This window comes from Herpailurus yagouaroundi, unplaced genomic scaffold (genome assembly GCF_014898765.1).
Source record: "Herpailurus yagouaroundi ecotype Mexico unplaced genomic scaffold, PumYag 186, whole genome shotgun sequence".
In the NCBI taxonomy this organism is placed as follows: domain Eukaryota; kingdom Metazoa; phylum Chordata; class Mammalia; order Carnivora; family Felidae; genus Herpailurus; species Herpailurus yagouaroundi.
The window spans coordinates 32,833,334-32,854,909 of record NW_024412417.1 but is presented as its reverse complement, the minus strand read 5'-3'; the positions used below and the strand labels follow the sequence as shown (position 1 = coordinate 32,854,909).

General features: G+C 43.4%; 1 protein-coding gene across 1 annotated transcript in view; it reads right to left on the bottom strand.

The window, feature by feature from the left end:
* Positions 1-4,767: 4,767 nt before the first annotated feature.
* FER1L6 (fer-1 like family member 6) overlaps positions 4,768-21,576 on the bottom strand; it is a 121,777-nt gene continuing 104,968 nt past the window's right edge. Inside the window, exons 38-40 of the mRNA XM_040494368.1 lie at positions 21,310-21,473; positions 8,140-8,240; positions 4,768-5,729 (exon numbers count right to left, since the gene is read on the bottom strand). Coding sequence (XP_040350302.1) covers positions 5,546-5,729; positions 8,140-8,240; positions 21,310-21,473 — 449 coding nt within the window. The 3' untranslated portion in view covers positions 4,768-5,545. The remainder of the gene's footprint in view (positions 5,730-8,139; positions 8,241-21,309; positions 21,474-21,576) is intronic.

The window sequence follows — 21,576 nt, the reverse complement described above, 5'->3', positions numbered from 1 at the left end:
TAGGAATGGTTTGGAGAGCCCACAATCAGCAGGGATTTGCACCTTTTCTATCTTTCTGCCCCACACTTCATGGTAGCTTCCATAGTCAAGGTTGCCTCATGATCCAAGATACCTGATAGAGCCCCAGCCATCACGCCTACAGTGCAGGTGCAATGAAGGAGGAAAAAGAGGCACAAAGGGTCTGCCAGCTGAGTCAACCCCCTTTAGTGAGGTTTCCTGTGACCCCACCCACTGAGCTATGCTCACGCAGCCTCAGCTACCCCCAACAGCAAGACACAGACAGACAGACGTCCTGCTTGAGCTTAGCACATTGCTGCCCTAGTACAGCTGGCCTTCTGCTACCAAGAAAGAAGGAGAAAATGGATATTTGGTATGTAGCTAGTTTCTGGTATGATTAAGTTCCTTCTACCATGTCTGTTTCTTCACATCCTTAACTTCCAAATCTAAGTTCTATGCCTGTAAAGAGCTCAGTTAAGTGTCTGCATTGTTTTCTGCATTGGGGTTTCTCACTACCAGAAGTGGCAAAACGAGAAAAGAATGTGGAAAAGATCTGCGGTAGCATGAATGAAAGATGCGTTTACATTCCCTTACCATCGAACGCAGCGGTTCAAGTAAAAAAACGAGACTCCAACATGCATCCGTGATGCTGCATTGAACACACTTGAAATATTTCAGGGATTGTGGCTGAACCCCCCCAGGCATGGATGAACCGTAAAAAGTCATTGAGGAGTGTTCTGACTGGAGGCAGCCTCACCCACTTACACCAATCATCACGCAGCCTCTTGGAGAGCACAGAGCAGGGGGGCAGGAGGGAGAGGTGTGGGCTTGGAGTTTAGATCTGCTACACGTGAGCTTGGTAATCTTGGAAACCCCAGGAGCTGTCTCCTTGTCTATGCAATGGGACCTTTGGGAGAATGAATGAGAAAATATATGCATCACTTTGTAAACTGTAACAGCACTCAGCAAACATTAGTTGTCTGTTACTTAAATAGCAATCATTCGATCATTCGTTTGGATACTATGATATGGAAGACAACAGGTAGAAAGTGTTTCTCCACTTCCATCCACAGTAGAGAACCACCCCACCCCCCACGCCATATGCCCAAACTCCCACAATCCTACAAGATAGACATTGTCTGCATTTTATGTATCAGATTCGGAGTGTTGAGTAACTTGCCCAAGGTCACACAGCCTGTGCTCTGGTTTGCACACAATTATCTCAGCCTCCAAAGCCCATTTTCTTTCTCCCGGTAAGACTCAGAAGAAAAGAGTGCTCTTTTCTCAAATGGCCCTTCGTAAATGAGGGAGAGTAGAGACACGTGTTAGCTCTTGACATGTGAGGAGCTGCTGCCACATTAAAGAAAAGCTGAACTTTCCAGGCTGGTCTGGAAACTCCTGGGGCAGGGGTGGGGGCGGAAATTCGAGTCCTTCCCCTCCCAGCTCCGAAGGTGCCTCATCCACCGTGCTTGAGAGGATTTTAATGAGTCGGGAAGCAGTTCTTCCTTTTTCCTGAGACAATTGTCACTTGAGAGGCTGAACAACAAATGGAAACATCTTAAGAGAGAAAAGCGTCTCCGGAGCCTCCTTCTTTCATGCACCATAATCATTCTGACTCTCCAGGCTTTGCTGAAATAACTTCCAAATTCGAATGCATCACAATGCCTGTGTGATGCTCCATGTGGTAAACAAGATAAGAACTCCTCCCAAAACACAGTCCAAGTCCTCATCCCCAGAATCTGTGAATATGTTACTTTACAAGGTGAAAGGGTCTTTGCAGATGTGACTAAGGACCTTAAGCCTTGAGATGGGGAGATTTTCTTGGATTACTTGGGTGAGTCAAATGTAATCGCATGCATCCTTAAAAGCAAGAACTTGAGGGGCGCCTGGGTGGCGCAGTCGGTTAAGCGTCCGACTTCAGCCAGGTCACGATCTCGCGGTCCGGGAGTTCGAGCCCCGCGTCAGGCTCTGGGCTGATGGCTCGGAGCCTGGAGCCTGTTTCCGATTCTCTGTCTCCCTCTCTCTCTGCCCCTCCCCCGTTCATGCTCTGTCTCTCTCTGTCCTAAAAATAAATAAACGTTGAAAAAAAATTAAAAATAAATAAAAATAAAAAAAAAAAAGCAAGAACTTGTCCAGCTATAGTCAGAGGGGGATGTGAGTATGGGAGAAAGGCACAGAGAGGTGCTACATCACTGATTTGAAGGTGCAGGAAGGAGCCACGAGCCAAGGAATGCAGGCAGCCTCTAGAAGCTGGAAAAGGCAAGGAGACAGATGGTCCCCTAGAGCCTCCAGGATGGAAGGTAGGTCTGCTGTCACCTGGATTTTAGTTCAGTGAGATCTGCGTCTTTCCCAATATTTTGCCCCAGTCAGTCCTTCAGTCTGTGATTATCCATGCGTGCGACTATTTGATTAATGTCTTCTCTCCATCAAATTCTGTGGTCCTCGGGGCGCCTGGGTGGCGCAGTCGGTTAAGCGTCCGACCTCAGCCAGGTCACGATCTCGCGGTCCGGGAGTTTGAGCCCGGCGTCAGGCTCTGGGCTGATGGCTCAGAGCCTGGAGCCTGTTTCCGATTCTGTGTCTCCCTCTCTCTCTGCCCCTCCCCCGTTCATGCTCTGTCTCTGTCTGTCCCAAAAATAAACGTTGAAAAAAAAATTTTTTTTTAAAAATTCTGTGGTCCTCAAGAGCAGAGACTTATTTTATATGATTGTGTACTTTTGCATGCCCAGTTTTGATCATAGCATCAGGAGCGAGGACGGAGCTCAATAGTTGTCTTTTGCATGAATAAACACCAACCGGCCCCAGCTGTGAAGTCAGTCCTGTAATTTCCCACTTCCGTGTGTTTTAAGGGAAAAAGCAAAGAAAGCACCACAAGTTTCAACTACTGGGGACACAGAATTGGAGATCTTATCCTGTGCGTTGTTTGGTGGTGGTGTTGCTGGTATCGATCTCATTTTGCTTGGTTGGGGGAAAGGATTCACATGTTGTAAAAAAGAAAAAACAAACACATAAATAAAACTGCTCTGAAATGGACTTAAGCTGAAAAACTCTAATCTGTCAAATGAATACATTTCATCTGAGAACGTAAATAGGGACTCAGGGCAACTTCTTGGGAAATGGGTTTTTTTTCCTTGTTAATTTTTATTTTTAAACGGTAATATCTTTAGGTCCAGGGCCGCAAAATTAGGCCTAGAACATTATATTTTATTTGTTTTTTACACACAGGACAGGATGGGCTATAAGTGATAACCTATGTATAGAGCACCAGACACAGCCGACTCCAAAATTATCCTTGCCTGCCACTTCTCACGCATTTCTTATGATGCCATCTGATCTGCAAGTGTTTCAAATACTTCTGCTAAAGGCTTTTCAGCATTCAGACATCTTTGGGCATCAAAGCAAAGTTGATGAACTCCATTTAACTTTGAAGGATTTTCAATTTTTAGCGTGTGTGTGTGTGTGTGTGTGTGTGTTTGAACGATGTGCATTACTTTGTCAAAAGCTGACTTATCATTTTACTGCCCAGAATCCAGCAGAAAGTATAATACGTTATTTCTAGTTCTGTCCTAAAATAATGGTGTTCTTTTCCTTTCAAACAACACCGCAGCTGTATGTTGTCCTCCTTCTTGAACCTCATCCGTGAAGCACATTCCTTAGTGTTCTTATTGGATGCCCCATAATTTGAAGATAAAACCATATCTTGAGGAGCTATTGGAAAGTAAGATCCATGGAGAAGGGGCTAGGTCTGTCTTATTTCTACCACATCCCCACTGCCCAGCACACAAAAGACACTCAACAACTATTTTTAAATCACCACATTTAAATCTATATTTATTAAAATTTTTATATTAAAAATAATGCATACTTATTTTAGAAGTTTTAGGAAGATACCGCTGCCTAATCACTGTTAACATTTTGGCATATTCCCCCAGGCTTTATCTATGCCTGTTTTCATATTTTCTTTTTATATCATGCTGTACGTGGGTTTGTAACTTATATATTTTTTTACTTACAATGTACTCAGTGTATACATTCCTTGCCATCAAGTATTTTTGACTACACTGTTGCTGGTGCCTGTGTTATTCCATAGTAAGAATAAGCATGTTCTAGGAAATGCTGCCAGTGCCATAAATGCTCTATTTTTCATCCCTTCAGGAAAATAGGGCATTTTAGTTACTAGGCAGTGAGCACCTAGGGCCAGAATTTAATGAACGACACTAAGTCTAAAATCATGCAGAATATGCTTCAATCTTATTTTGACCAACCAGGAACATTCTAGAACGACTTTCCAAGTGGCAGTTAATATCCTACATTTTATGAGTGATACAGGTGCAAGACTATCTAAAGAAAACAGTAGCCCTGGTGCTTCTGGTGTGGAGCAGGAACCCCAATCCAGCCTCCTCAATACTGCCAAATGGCCCCTCGGGTTCACAAGAAGAAATGGCTGCCATATTTATTTGTGTATGAGGCCAAACACTCCAATCCCTTTGTTTCCTTATTTTAACTGAGAACACCAGCCCCTCACTTCCACTGCTTTACAGGGGGTAGCAGATCTACATGGTGTACTTCGAAAATCAGAGGTTTCCTTTCAAAAAACTTGGCTCCATCTGATGAGCGTGTAGGATATTAATTTCTGGGACTGCTTTTGAAATTAATTTGTGCTTGAGTGTCATAATGGTACCTACTACATATGGTGGTTAGACTAGGTGCTAAATTGTGCCCAGCATGGTCATTCATATCATGGTCTTTGGGAATATCATATTTGGTGGTATCATGGAGGGCCACTCCCCTCCCCCAATGCATACTCACACAAAATTATATTTCATATTCATAAAATTCCCACTTGGAAATCACCATAGAGCATAAATCCAAATGGGTTTCTCGAGAACGCATTACTATGGAAAATATTCTTTTCAGTGTTGACTTTGATGGAAAACCAGCAACACCTCATCTCTAGATGGGAACTTCAGTAACAAAGTATTTTAGGCGATACAAAGTTTTCTCCAAGCCAGTTTCATGGCCTGAGTAAGTGAATGTGTTCTATAAACTATAAGGATTAAACGAGGTTAAGATATATGGGACAGGTTAAATGTCTAGTAATTTGCTAAAATGTTTTCAGTTTATTTGCTGTAAAATTTTTATTTAAAAAAAAAAAGTACTTTCAATAAATCTCAGACCCAGAATCAGATCTCTCAGAATAAAACCAATTGCATAAAGAAAACATTCACCTAAGTCAATCTGAGGTCACCATTGATTACTCTGAGGCAAAGGAGTCATAATTTCATGCTGCCCATGGGTGGAAACATGGCTTAAGGCTCGTGAGTTTAAAAGGTGGTGGCAGGGGTTGAGGCAGGGAGGAGGGGCTCCTTTCCCATGTTCTCCAAGAAGGGCTGATCTGTGCTTAGAAAGAGGGACTGGTTCTTGGGCCTTTGGGATCATTCCTTTAGCACCCAGCATGGGTGCCTACACAGAGCACATGCTCTCACACATTTAGAAATGAGGAAGAAGAGAGAGTAAGTAGAATGGGAGGGTCTGGGTCCTCCAAGATTCTCTAGGAGCCCACGACGATCCTTCGGCTGATGGCTCCGGGCAAGGTATAGATGAAGAGGACCAGGAAGATGATGAGGACAATCAGAATGAAACCGATGATGATGTACTTTTTGTAATTCTTCCAGATGAGGTGGTACAGGCACTTGAAGGGGCTCACAAACCAGGAGAAGGAGGTGTCTGGGCGGCTGCAAGGGAAGCAAGAGAAAATCAGGAAAGAGGCCATGATGTCAACACAGAGGATTCTCCAGACCTCGGGAAGTATTTCTGACTCTCACTTTCTAGAGGCCCACAAGGAGATGCCTGGGAATGGGAGAAGTCCATGTTGCCTCGAAGCAGGAGCAATCCAACATTCTGGGTGATAATGATTCCTGCATCATTTCAAAGCTTGGTCTGGAGGAGGGAAGAGTCTGACTACCCTCCGTCTGTCCAACCCTGACCAGCTTGAGCCCCACCTCTCCCAAGAGGCCCTCCTTGACCACTTTGGTCCCTAAAGATCCCCCTCCTTCCAAATTCCTGTCTCATCTATCACTTGACGTAGCTCCTTTTTGAACCTAGCATACCGGTCTTCTGTTCTATACTCTGTTAATTATGAGTCTATGTGTTCTCCCTAAACAGATTGGAAGCTCTTAGAAGACAGAGCTTAGGTCTTACATTTCTTCGGTATTCTTCAAAGTGTTTTTTTAGTAGGTATACATTGTAGGAGCTCAACAAATAATTTTGAATTAATGAATAAGTACTCGTTATGTTTCTAACACTATGATAGATCAAAAGTAGGTACAGAGAAGGGACCACTTGTCTTCAGATGCTTGGGGTCTCAGGAAGCGTAGGGAAAATACAATTTGAGAGAGTTTTTGTATACATATTTCATATCTACATATGTTTACTTTTTTTTTTTTAATTTTATTAAATTTTTTTTTCCAACGTTTATTTATTTTTGGGACAGAGAGAGACAGAGCATGAACGGGCGAGGGGCAGAGAGAGAGGGAGACACAGAATCGGAAACAGGCTCCAGGCTCTGAGCCATCAGCCCAGAGCCCGATGCGGGGCTCGAACTCCCAGACCGCCAGATCGTGACCTGGCTGAAGTCGGACGCTTAACCGACTGTGCCACCCAGGCGCCCCCATATGTTTACTTTTTAAAGTGGGCTCCACACCCGACGTGGGGCTTGAACTCATGACCCTGAGATCAAGGGTCAGATGCTGTACTGATTGAGCCAGCCAGGTGCCCCAACATGTACTCAGTGTTTTTAAAAATTTTTTAGACACAGAGAGAGAGAGCATGTGCAAGTGGGGGAGAAGAGTGGGGGGGGCGGGGAGAGAGAGAGAGAGAGAGAGAGAGAGAGAATCTTAAGGAGGCTCCACACTCAGCATGGAACCCAATACGGGGCTCCATCCCACAATCCTGGGATCATGACCTGAGCCAAAATCAAGAGTTGGATGTTTAACTGACTGAGTCACCCAGGCACCCCATATATTTACTTTAAAAAAAATTTTTAGGGGCACCTGGGTGATTCAGTTGGTTAAGAGACCGACTTCGGCTCAGGTCATGATCTCACAGTTTGTGAGTTCAAGCCCCACGTTGGGCTCTGTGCTGACAGCTCAGAGCCTGGAGCCTACTTCAGATTCTATGTCTCCCCCTCTCTCTACCCCTCCCCTGCTCATGCTCTGTGTCTCTCTGTCTCTCAACAATAAATAAACGTTAAAAAAATTTTTTTTAAATACAAAAATTTTTTAATGTTTTTTTGTTTAATTTTATTTTTGAGAGAGAGCACTTGAGCAGGGGAGGAGCAGTGAGAAAGGGGGACAGAGGATCCGAAGCAGGCTCTGTGCTGACAACAACGAGCCCAATGCAGGGCTTGAACTCACAAACCATGAGATGATAACCTGAGCTGAAGCTGGATGCTCAACCAACTGAGCTACCCAGATGCCCCTATATTTACTGTGTGTGTGTGTGTGTGTGTGTGTGTGTGTATTTACTTTTTAATTGATATGTAACCACGGATTAAACTGAATAGGGTAACCCTTTCTTCTAGTAATTCTACTTTGGGGAATTCATTTTAAAGTAGTAACTTATAAAAGGGAAATATTTTCATCATATTACAATAATGGAAAAAGAAAGAAGTAAATTTATCCAATTATGGGGTGGTAACCACGTCAGTTATGGGCATCAAATCTATAGAGTATTCCACAGGTATTAAAAAATCCTAATCATGACCACTATGGCAACAAAGCAAAACTTTGCAGCAAGGGTAAATGAAACATTAGGACAATTGTGTGTGTGTAACTTGAGAACAAGTAGAAAAAAACACATGTAGAATTCATATTCACATAAAAAAGAGTAGAAAAAATATACGAAATTATTCTAGAAACGCTTATGTGCCATTATTACAGAAAGGCGCCCTCTCCATTTTCCGAACAGCCTGTATTGTTGTTAGAGTATTTCTCAATTATCGCAACAAAAAGCTACCTGGATTAGCTGCCTTCTTGCGGCTCAGTCCTGCCAGAGGGACCCTCTAGAGACATGCCCCACCCTCGGCTATGGGGACTGCAAAGGGCCTTTCCCATTTCTGATGCTCTTACACACGACCCCACTCACTTCGGCTTGGCCAGGGGCTCTGGCTCCTTCCGGGCTTTTCCGACAGGATTTTTCTCAGATTCTTCTGCCGTAACTAGGTGGAACTCGGCTTCAACCTTGCCCTGCACAAAGACAAAAGTTTCAGTTTCTAGTCACAAAGAGCTGCCGGGAGCAACGCCAACCTTCTAGAAGTGTACAGTGTGGGAGAATGCCAGGGAGTATTTTGACTATCCTGCTGCCTTAGTTGGAGAAAAAGCGTTACCTTCCTGGTTCTGGGAGAAGCTATTTTTACGATGAACAGTGAAAGCTCTGAAATGATGATGCTGTTGAGTTTTGTGAAGGGAGAGGTCCCACCTGTACACATAAGACACATATATACTTGGTTGAATGTGCTATTTCATTTGTAATCATTCAATCAATATCTGACTATAGAAACCCAGTAGCAATTAGGGATGCCTGGGTGGCTCCACTGGTTAAGCATCTGACTCTTGGTTTCAGCTCAGGTCATGATCTCAGTTTCGTGAGTTCAAGCCCCGTGTCGGGCTCAGCGCTGACAGCATGGAGCTTGCTTGAGATTCTCTCTCTCTCTCCCTCTCTCTCTGCCCCTCACCCACTCATGCTGTTTCTGTCTCTCTCAAAAAATAAACTTAGGAAAAACCCAGTAGCAATTAGAAAGGGGACTAATTACTTAAGTGACAGAACCCTTTTGAATCTGCTACAATCTTTCTTCTCTGTCAGCTCTCCAGAGGAAATTGGTGGGTGTGGCCCTACATTTGCCAAATGGCTTTTCTGCCATCCTTCATTGTTTCTGTTGTCTCCACAAATTGTTCCAGAATTATCCTTCTATTCTTGCACTTCCTCTTTCCTTCTCCTTCAGTAAGAATCAGCCCTTCTGGTTTGAAAATTGTCATGTGCTTCTTCAGAGTGCTGTGCCAGTTACTGGCACTGATCTAAGTCTTGGGTTATCAAAGGGTGAGACAGGACCACTGCAAAAGGGAAGGGTCATTCTTTCTTGTTCATTCAGTCATTCACTACTTTTGGGAACCCCCTGAATGTCAGGCACTGTTCTAGACAATGGGAACTTAATGATTAAGAAAAACAGGATCCTTGGGGCCCCTGGGTGGCTCAGTCAGCTAAGCATCCGACTCTTGATTTTGGCTTAGGTCATGATCTCATGATTCGTGAGTTTGAGCCCTGTGTTGGGCTCTGTGCTGACAGTACAGAACCTGCTTGAAATTCTCTCTCTCCCTCTGTCTCTACCCTCCCTTGCTCTCTCTCTCTCTGTCAAAAAATAAATAAGCTAAAAAAATTTTTTTTAAAGAAAAATAGGATCCTTGATCTCCTGGAGCTCCTGTTCTTGGTGAAGGAGAACTTATCTCTTCTCCTTCGGTTTTGTGGACTGAAATTCAAGGTAACAGAATTGGTAGGGGACTGGAACATCATAGAAGTATTTCAGACCCACGCTTGTCATTAAAGTTTGTCTTTTGGAATTACATATGGATGGGGCATAACCTGATTTCCTATCCCAGTAAAAACATTTAAGGTTCTGATGAACCAATGGGCCTGTGTTAACTTACCTATTCACCCCCAAAATATCAGGACTCCTTAACAAGCAGGATGGTTGCTGGCACCCACAAAAATGTAATCATGGGATAAACTAGAGAGGAGTACTGTATCTGGAGTGGGGTTGAAGCCAGAGAAGATAACCCAGAGAAGAGGCAGTGGCATGGATATCTGAATTAGTCAAGAAATTCAATGGGCTTATTACAAGTGAAGTCATGAGTTCAAATCTAGGTGGTCTCATCCATTCTTTAGACTACAACCCTGGCCCAACTCAGACCACATTACATGTCCTATGATCCAGAAATTTTCCTTAAAAGTATGTGTATATGTAGTCTCTCATTTCTGTTGACATACCTTGACCCCCATAGGTAATGACTTGCACACATAGCTACTCAGGAAACATTTGAAAACCAAGGAAGAAGGAATATAAAGCTTCTGTCCATTCTAGTCACCCCACACCACTCTGCCTGTATCAACAGTAGAGTGATAATACTATAACTCGAACTGTGATTGCAATGCTTTATTGGATGCCCACTTTGCCTATGTCCTTTCAATTGATCCATCAACCCATCTCAGCAACAAGCAAAGTAGGTCTCCTTTTTATCGATGGAGAAATGAAGCGATGGAGATCAAATGACTTTCCCAAAGTCACACAGTCAATAAGCCAACCAACTGGAACTTGAACCAAGGTCTGTATGATGCCAAACCTCATGCTCTTTCCATGAGAGCAGGCTGCCTCCCAATTTCTTCATGGATTTGCCCGATAATTGGACTCAGAGTTTTACAAGGACTTTCCTAACTCTAACATAAGATGATTGGCTCATGGCTTCATAATTGTCACTTAAAGGCATTTGTCTTCTTGGGCCTCAGATTCCATACCTGTCAAATGGCCAGATGTGCTTTAATGCAAATTCTAGTTTTCATGAAAGACAGGAGCCCCTGCAAGGCTTGACGGCTGGAAGAAACCCAAGAGGCCAGCCTACCACTCATGGCAGAGAGGTTTCCAATATGCAGAAAGGGCTTATTTCCAGAGGTCTTTCAGAGGTGACCTAATAAGCTCTACTGAGCAGTATATTTATATGCTAGGAACCTCATCCAAATCCTCTGTATTTGAGAGTCAGCTTAAGAGTTGCTAGCCAACTGCTGGGCTCCAGAATTTTGGTAGAGAGGACAAAAGTCAACCGTGGATAAGTTAGGACCAGAGTAAGAGGGTAAGAGGGTCACAGCTGCCTCTTCGTTGTGCACTGTTTAATAATCAGGCCAGCCACTGTGCTGTATAACTTGCATGGTGCTTCACAAGTACATTACTCCATTTAAACCTTCTGACAACTGGCAAAGTAGACAACATTTTTATTCCCATTCTATACCTGAGGAAACCAAGATGATGTTTGCTAACTTGTGTTACAAAGCCAGGATGTGCACCAAGGTGCTATGACACCAAATTGTATCCTCTGCTATTTAATGTGTCCAAGAGTCCCTTTTTTGTGGAAGAAAAGAAACAAGCTATTTATAACACTGAATAAAGGTGTCTTTTTTTGAAATGTTCAAGAGAAGCTCCATCGTCACTGCCGTGGCCCAGGCATTATAACATGTTTTTGGCTTCCATCTAAGGGATAACCTTGGGTAGCATAAGGCTTATTACAGTGTAGCATAGCATAGCATAGTGTAAAAGCTGAGTGAAATAGGATTTGGGACAGACAGATCGGCATTTGACACTCGGCTCTGTCATTTGCTAGCTGTGCTCCCTTGGGTGAGTTATGGGCTTCCAACTCACTGTCCTGAGATGTTACCCACAGACTTGCTTTGAAAAATGAATGAAATAACACATATAGAGTGTTCAACCTAGTGTCTGGTAAATAGTAAACTCTTAAAAAATTATAGTTGCTACCTTCAACACTATTTCATGGATGGAAACACATAATTTGACAGGAAACATCTTCTCCCCCATAGAAAACACCCAGAGAAAATCCAGATTCCCACAGAGGGAAAGATGCAAAGAAAACTGAAGCAGAGAATATGAAATTAATTCTGCCCTAGGCACAGAAGTCATTGGTTATTATCACGAAGAGCCTTGCCCCCACTTACCCACCCTGCTCGAGTGGTCACAGAGCATTTTTTCTGATATCACACAGGCAGCAGGAAGAAAGTGTTTACTGACATATTCTGATAAATGCCACTCCTCATTCCGTATCTCTCCACACACAGGGTTCCCAGTTTTATTTTAATTATTGACATTCAACCAAGCACCAAGGAGAGGTCTTAAGCTAATAATAGCCTCCAAATGTAATTTTCAATCAGAGCTAGAAAAAAAATGGACAGCTTGAGAACTATCTGTTAACCTAATGACATCTATGGATGGAAGAAAATGATAAGGAAAGGTCCTGAAAAGACTGGATTGGTTGTACTGAGCGTGTTATTTATGGACTTCAAATTTCACCGAGCTCAGAGAGTGGATGCCCTGGGAGGAGGGGGGGAGGTCCTTTAGGTCAGACATGCCTTCTTCACCAATAATGATTGCTTATTAAAGCACGACTCTTGGGGCACCTGGGTGGCTCAGTGGGTTAATGGTCAGACTCTTGATTTCAGTTCAGGTCATGATCTCATGGTCATGAGATCGAGCCCCACGTCAGGCTCTGTGCCGAGCCTGGAGCTTGTTTGGGATTCCCTCCCTCCCTCTTTCTCTGTCCCTCCCCCACCACACTTGCACTCTTTTTTCAAAATAAATACACATTTTTTTAAAACCACGACTTTCACTGGTATGAGATAAAGCATTTTCATACTTTAATGGTGGGGATGTGTGTGGCAAAGTCCTTTAGGGAGAGGAACACACACATGTATACATACACGTATATGCACACATGTATGCATGCATACATGTAACGTCCATGTAAGTGTGTGTATATTACCTTAAATAATCATACTCCAGAAATGCCATTTGTGGGCAGATAAATTAAGAAAATAATTCAAAACTCAGAAAAATCTTAACATGCAAAGCACAGTCATTATTCTGTTGGATGTTCAAACTGTCCTATTTGTCACAAGGATATGTCCCAGGCTCATCTTGTGTTCTATCTGTCCTAGACTTGGAGTCAGCCAAAGATACCTGGTTCTGTCAGTAGAGACGGGTATTTAGAAACCAGGATCCAATTGCTAGAAGTCTTCTTACTACTCGGTGATTTCATTTCTAGGTCTTTTGCAGAACTAGAAAAAATATTTTTAAATACGTAAGTCCATAGTGATACCAGGGGAAAAAGATGCAAGGGGGAAAAAAATCTCATTTTTTGGTTTCTTTTGAACCAATCCTTGACTCTAAAATGTGGTAATTGATGAAGAGAATTAAACATTTATCCTGTCTTTTTTTTTTCTCGAAGAGGTGGTGACTATAATTTATCTCCATTTGTTGAGAGAAAGCTCTTCTTAACAGATGAATTCTTTTTTTATGAATATAATTTATTGTCAAATTGGCTTACATACAATGCCCAGCGCTCATCCCAACAAGTGCTCTCCTCAGAATTCTTACCAATAAGTGGAAAAAGAATGACAGAATTAGACACATAGAAAGATGATAGGGATATATTGATAGATGGCTGGCTGGGTGGGTGGATACCTAGATAGCTAGAGGACAGACAGACAGGTAGATAGAGATGGATGGATGGATGGATGGATGGATGGATGAAAGGAAGGAAGGAAAGAAAGAAGGAATGGGTAAAGAAGGAAGAAAGGATTAGAAAAATCATTTTGCAACACTAATGAAATAATCAAGATCACCATTGGGTGAAAGGTGGTGGCAGGACAGTAATTTCCCACAGTATTAAAGTGTCACCCATTGCTTACTTGCTAATTGCAAAGAGGAAAATGTACCTTTACAATGAAGAGATCTCATGGTTACCAACGTGACCAAGTGAGCAAACGCAGCATCACCACTAGTGAGGCCATCTGAGGGCATGTGCCTCCTGGCATGATTCAATATGAAATAAACAGTATCAGGTCTTAAGTATTACCAAAAATGTTTAACCTGAACCTGATAATGCCATTATACCTAACTTCTAGTTCATAAGAAATGTAGGGTCAGAGAATAAGATAAGCTTCATCATGAGAAAACAATGGGGCAAGTCAGGCCTGTTTTCATCAAATAGGTAATGTCACGGGGACAAAAATGGTGGGAGACTGTTCTAAGACAAAATAGACCAAAGCAACACATGAATTATGACTGGATCTGTTTTGAAAAAAGAAAAAACTATAAAATACATTTTGAGGGTAATAGGGTATCCTCCTTATAGCTGGAAAAATGAATACGGTATAGATATCAGATTAGGTAATCATTATTAATTTCTTATATGTGATGATGGCACTGTGGTTATGGACAAGAATGACCATATCCTTAGGCGATGCATGCTGATGTATTCAGGAATTGTTAAAAAGAAAACCACAGGCCCACAGGTTAAGACCCATGTCAACAAATCAAGACTTAATATGTCCCTCACTATAGTCCCCTCCCCAACCCAGGAATTTAACCTTCAATCAGCTAATATGGAATTTCAATCTGGAAATTTATTGATAGACCCCCTTTGGTTCCTCTTAGGAGGGCACCTTGCCCAAATAATGCATTTCCTGCCAATAAATTCCTTTCTTTATGCCCTCTCTTTGCCTTTAAAAACCTTCCTTTTGTTTAAGTTGGGGGAGTTCCCCTACTTGCTAGATGGACGCGACCCTATTCATGAATTGTTTAATAAAGCCAATTAGATCGTTATATGTATCTGTTTGAATATCTTTTTTAACAAGGTATAGTGTGGGGCGCCTGGGTGGCGCAGTCGGTTAAGCGTCCGACTTCAGCCAGGTCACGATCTCACGGTCTGTGAGTTCGAGCCCCGCGTCGGGCTCTGGGCTGATGGCTCGGAGCCTGGAGCCTGTTTCCGATTCTGTGTCTCCCTCTCTCTCTGCCCCTCCCCCGTTCATGCTCTGTCTCTGTCTGTCCCATAAATAAATAAAAACGTTGAAAAAAAAAAAAACAAGGTATAGTGTTGGAATGTCTACAATTTACTCTCAAATGGTTCAGCCAATAAGTACATGCGTGTGTGGAGAGGAGAGAAGGCGAGACTATATACTCACATATATAGACAAAATCGGTACAGCGAAGTATTAACAAGTGTTGAATCTAGGTGGTGGATATATGGTCGATCACTGTCCTATTCTTTCAACGTTTCCACATGCTTCACTTTTTTAAATGAATAAATGTTGAAGAAAAACACAAAGACTAAACTATTTTGAGCACTTCTCTTTTGAGAATACAGAGTTGATAATAACACTGATAATACAATGTAGGGGACTGCTCAATAGGACATCAAGCCCCCCCACAAAGACACTATTTTTCATATGGAATGATCACTACTATGTAAAATTGACCAAAATCCACACAAATTGGGAATAACCAAGACATTGGCAATAGCTTTCTTTGGGTTGTGTGCATGTGGGTACTATTTCTTCCCTTCTACATTCTTGTGTCTTTTAAATTTCCTATAAATGCATATTACCTACTCTGTCTTAAAATAATCTTCACATGAAAATACCCACTCTGCTCCTAGAGAATCTGAATTGGTTACATACTATTTAGATGATCTGTGTGTCTACCACCTCCTCGGCTAAGCTGTGAACTTCTGGATGCCAGGAATTTGTCTTATTCATTGTTGAACCTTTACCATCTAGTGAATGAGCGTGTGGCTATCGTAGCCACTGACAATTGTTTTCACGCTAAACTAGAAACACAGAAACCTCCCTTTTAATTTTTTTAAAATATGAAATCTATTGTCAAATTGGTTTCCATACAACACCCAGTGCTCATCCCAACAGGTGCCCTCCTCAACGCCCATCACCCACCCTCCCCTGCCTCCCACCCCCCATCAACCCTCAGTTTGTTCTCAGTTTTTAAGAGTCTCTTATGTTTTGGCTCCCTCCCTCTCTAACCTCTTTTTTTTTTTTTCCTTCCCCTCCCCCATGGTCTTCTGTTAAGTTTCTCAGGATCCACATAAGAGTGAAAACATATGGTATCTGTCTTTATGTGGATCCTTTTAGTTTTAGTTGTTGGTGTTCTTGAGACTTAGCTGGGCTATTTCGTAGTCAATTTACAGGATTAACCTGTAAAAGAAACTTCTTGATCTTCATCTTCTAAAGAAGTGATTTCTTCAAAGGTTGCTTTTAGTAGGATAACACATACAATGCAACAGTACAATGTGTCTCACGAAGCACCTGTTCAATACACATTCCCCTCGTCCCAAGGGCACCCATTCTTTGGAAATCCCACCTGGAGATGTTCTTCTTACTATAAGGACAGCCAAATTCCACACTAGGAGCTTTGTGATCCAAATGTCTAAATTACACTGCCTGAGTGTACAGATAAGCAGCTTTAAAAATAAGCCTGACAGGTGGCAGGGGCTGTAAGCAAATCCCTGCTGGGCAGCTGGTGACTGGAATGGAACAGTGACCTCCTGACTGCTGCCTTCAGGAAGGGGGGGGGGGGGGGGGGGGGAGTTCAGAAGCAGAGGGTGTCCATGCTAGAAAGGCACCTTGCAGGCACCCAGTTCAACCCACTCCTTTTACAGACGTGGGAACTGAGACTCAGAGATGGAAGGACCTCAGGACGTGGTGGACCCCAACAGAGGTTTTCCATTTCGCCACTTTACTCCCAGCTGGTCCAGCTCCCTGCCACACAGGGAGGGGGCTACTGGTTTAGCTTCCTCCGTGTGGTTACTGGTTCCTTTAGGGAGACAGCGGACGAGGGGCAACTGGGTTATACCCGGGATTGTGGGCTTCCGGGTGGGTGGGGATGAAGTCAATTCTCATTTTCCCTTTAGGATGTGTAACCAATTTAAAAATTAAAATTTTAATTTTAAAAGTTAAAATTTTAAAATTTAAAAAAACCAAATTAAAAATTAAAAATAAAAGGCTTACCATTCCCTGTGGAAAGTAAAGGAAGAGATTTCCCTCTCCTTTTTCTAAGAGCATCACTGTAGAAACTGTAATTGTAAGCCCTTTCACCTCTCTTTGAAGTGGGTATAAATCCTCTTAAATACTAGATAGGCTCTTTGTCTTTAACACCCAGGAACTGCCTTTCCCGAAGACCTGGGAGCCATCTCTTTGAAAATTACACATCAAGGGGGACAGCACCCCTCCCACCCAGTTTCTGTGGGTGTCCGTCTCCAAGTTGCCTGTTTGAGGCTGATTCCCTAGTTTTGGGGCCCCCCCTCAATATTCTCCCTTATCCGGTCACACAGGATGCCCCGCTTCTAGTTACTCCGCCTGCCAACCACCTCCAAACAGAGCAAACCTGAACCCTTCTCTTTTTTCCATCAGAAAGCTTCCCTACTCCCCTGTCTCGGAATCTCCATCAAACCTGGATGATGGTAGCTGACTCTTGTCATAGCAAAGCTCTAAATAAAGAGCCTGTTCTCATTCAGTAGGTCTTCGTTTCTTTTCACGGTTCTAAACACTTAATGTATATGGACTCATTTATCTGCTAAAACCCCATGAGATACGTATATATTATGAATCCCCACTTTAGAGATATGGAAGCTGAGGCACAGAGAGATTAAGTAAGTTGCCTCATGTCACACAGCTAGTTAGGAGAGGACAGGATTCAAACCTAAGCTGTCTGTTTTTACAATCTTTGGTCTTAACCGCTGCATAATAATGCAGTCTAGAAAAACAGACTCTCACAACCTAAACACCCCTACATCCATTCTCCATATGTCCTCAAACAACCTATCTGTATCCTCTGAACCTCCCACCATTAAAGCCTTCCTCTCTTTTCTCTTATTTCTTTGGCACATTATCCTCTGGTTTCTACAGTGACACTTAGCCTTACAAGTAATGTGTGCTGATGTATTTATTCTCAAAGAGGATTTGTTGAACACTTTCTATGTGCTCAGTACGCTGAATAAAAAGAGAAGGAAATCATATAATCTCTTTGATTGTTGGGTCAGTGTTGTAATTGTTTCTGAATTGATTGATTCAGTAAAAATTTACTGAGCATGTACCATGCGCCAGAAACCACGTTAGACCCTAAAACTTCTGAAAAGGAACAAAAAGAGAAAGCACAGTCTCTGGGCTCAGGTTACTCCCGGCAGAGGAACCGTGACACATACAGACAATTGCAAATCTGTGTGACCAGAGCTCTGGAAGCATGAAGGTGGGCAAGCCTGTTCCCAGCCAGGGTACCGGGGAGGCTTCCCAGAGGGAGGTGACTGCTCAACGGAGTCTCAAAATACGTAAGGAGGAGGAGTTTTCCCCGAGAAGAAGGGAGCCAAGGCATTCGAGGCAGAAGCACCAGCTGACACAAGAGCAAGGGTATGGGACCGAACAGGGAGCGGCTGGGGAACGAGAGTCGCTGAGGGTGGCTGGCGCAGTTTGAGGGTAGGAGTGAAGGTGGAATTATGAAGGCTTCCAGAGTCTACACATGCTGTCTCCACTAGCTTATCCCCACTCGCTCCACAGTGCGTGCTAACCTGTGTCAGTCCTCACCATTCTGCCAACACCACCTTTTATTTATTTATTTGAGAGACAGACAGCAAGCAGGGGAAAGGTGGGGGGGGGGGACAGAGGATCTGAAGCAGCAAGCCCGATGCGGGGCTCAAACTCATGAACCCTGAGATCATGACCTGAGCCAAAGTCAGACACTCAACCAACTAAGCCACCCAGGCGACCCGGGTCTTGCTTTTTATATATTGGGATATAATTCCCATGCCATACAGTTCACCCTTTTGCAGTGCACAATAAAGTAGATCTTAGTATAATCACAAAGCTGTACAGCCATCAGCACTAATTCCAGAACATTTTTATCACCCCCCAAAAGAAATCTGTGCCGGTTAGCAGCCACTCTGCATTCCCCTTCCCTTCAGCCCCTGGCAACCACCAATCTACTTTCTATGGGTTACCTATTCTGGACAGTTCCCATAAATAGAATCATGTTGTATGTGGTTTTTCGGGACTGCCTTCTTTCACTGAGCATGTTTTCCAGGTCCATCCATGTTGGAGGCCGAATCAGCACTTTCTTCCTTTTTATGGCTGAATTATGTTCCATTGTATGGCTGTATCACCTTTTGTTTATCCATTTATGAGTTGAGGGACCTTTGGACATTTCCACTCTTGGGCTATCGTGAAGAGTGCTGCTATGAGCCTTTACAACACTCCCTTTCAAAAGGTCGCCATGACCTCCAGGTTGCTAAATCCAATGGACAACTCTCTGCTTTTTATATGACCACTCAAGGGCATCTGACACAGTAACCCAACTGTCCTTCTCCAAAGCGTCTCTTCTCCGGGTTTATGTTTCAGGTACATTTTTATCATTGTCTTCCTACATTTCTGCCTACTTCTTCTCCTTCTCCAGTTGTGACCCTCTCCCACTCACTGTCCATATAAACAGCGAAGACTTGTGTTTCCTGTGCCATTCGGATCCTCTCACCTCCCTGACCATTCAGTGGCTTCCCATTGCTCTGAGAATAAAACCCAAACTTTTCAATATGGCGTCGTGGTCTGCATGATCCGGCTCTGGTCTCCCCTCTGCTGCACCCACACTCCTCCCCATGCTCTGCTCATGGCGGGGTCAGGGGAGGGAGGAGGGTTGGTTTGTTTTACTTTAGTTTCTCCCTCTCACCAAACTTATTCTCACCTCAGGGCCTCTGCCTGTGGTGTCTACTTGGTAACACATTTCCTTCTGTGTTTTTCTGACGGAAAACTACTACTTTTCCTTCTTCAGACCTCAACCTAAAAGTTTCACAGTCACAGAAAGACCTCCAACCACCATATGGAGTGCGAATACCTGCAGTGGATATGCTTTAATTCAGCATGTTGTTTCCTCCCCGGTCCTTGTTAAGAATCTGCTTTCTTGGTGTGCCTGTGAGTGACTGCATTTGTGTGTGTCAGTCTTTGATGCTGGACTGTAAGCTCCATGCTGGCAGAGACTATGTCTGTTATTACTCATATTTTATTCCCAGGGCCTATCACTTAATAGATGCTCAATAAATATGTGTTGCATGAAATGAAAGAAGTAAGTGACACAGAAACTAAAAGAGAGTCAACTAGGGTCAAATGAAATAACAGAAGGGATCTGAACATACTTGGCAAACTCTAAAGGGCTATAAAAGTGGAATAAATGACTGCCATTATGTAATCATGCATACATAATTACTGTCAATTATTTTATAGAAGCAGCAATTATGTCAAAACACACGAATTTGGATTTGGGGACTTGGCAATCCCATTTCCCAAACCCATACCGCACTCTGGCAACTCTGACTGGTGGGCAGGTAGCCTTCCATGTGGGGAGACTTGGTGCCTCCATGTTGCACCCCTCATGGTTCCTCTACTTGAAGTAGTTATCTACCCTCTTCTTCATCAAGAAAGTACCTTGTCGTCATCCTTTGTTCTTGAAAAACTGATGCTCTGCTTGACCCTCGACATCCTCAAAGAGAATCAGGTTCCCTTCCTCCTCTCTTTTCCTTCCCTGGGTCATACACGCTTTGACTACTTCATGTACGATGGGATTGTTAACGCATCCGTCCCTCTCGCTAGACTCCGAGCTGGCTGGACATAGAGACCATGCTTCCTCTATTTCTGAATTCACCCATTCATCAATCAATTCATTGACTGGACATCTGTAATGTGCTAAGCCATGAGGCCTGGAACAGAGTACAGAAGTGGCCATGCAATAAACCCTCAACGTGTACTTGGCCAGAGGGGGAAGAATGAGCCTGCCTACAGCCTCATTCTCTTGACCCAACCTCACCAATCAGAGGCGGTTCAACTGAGAATGGCAGGAAGAGAAAACCTCCTCCAAAACACAATAAGACTAGATGCCACAGAGTAAGGCCAGCACCAGCCATTTACTGAGTCAGGTGCAAAGGGAATCAATCCTTGCCTCATCCTCACTGGGCCCCTAGAGCAGCAAGAGAAAAACAAGTGTGGCCACAAGGGATACAACCCAGGTGTGCTTTTGCCACTAGGTACAGGAGAGGAGGGGAGAATGTGTTCTCTCCAGGAGGAGAAGGCAGCACAGAAAGGGGCCACCAATGCAGTCCCTTTTCTCAAGTGGGTCATCCACTCTCCCTTTCAGAAGACCAAGAAGGCTGCAAGAACTTCCTTCACAATATTTGTGAATGAGCTGAGCCCCTGCACCATGTACAGTCCAGACTGGGCTGGCAACGCAGGGAAAGGGGAAATGACTCTCCCTGCTGCTACCCTCTCAAGGTAATTTTAAAAGTCTGGATCACTCTTAAAATGGAGTCTCTGCATTTAAGGGTGAAGGGATGAGGTCATTCCATTAAAATTGTACATTAGTCAAGACTTCATGCATAATTTCAAGAAACGTTGGGGAAAAAAAATAATGCCAGGGGCATACATTCAAGCCAAGAAGTTAGAAAACCACCCTGACATGGCTATTAAATCAAGTATGCTGAAATACAGAAGCTTAATGCATTTATAAAATTTTCAAAATTCTTGCTTCTCAGCGGAACCTTTGCCCTAAAGCACTCTGTGCCACTTCAAGGCACTCCAATTGAAGTTTACAAAATGACTCATTTAAAGAGCATGGTGTCCCCTGTCTGCCTCCCAACCCCCTCTCCTACAGCTGCCACTTACTGTGAGTTCTTTGCTTTTAGCAAAAGGCCACCAGCCCCGCACACGCTTTTGCTGGAATATGGAGATCTTGCTCTCCTCGCTTGCATTTTCAAACTTGGCGAGATCGCAGGCTTTGGCAGTCTTGGCGGCTCGGGGGAAGCTATTGAGGTTCATTTCCAGGGAGCCTGTGAAGAGATGCCCTTAACAGTTACAGAAGGGCTTTAGAATCCATCACCACCAATTATTCACCCACCCGTTCGTTCATTCATTCATCCATCCATCCATTCA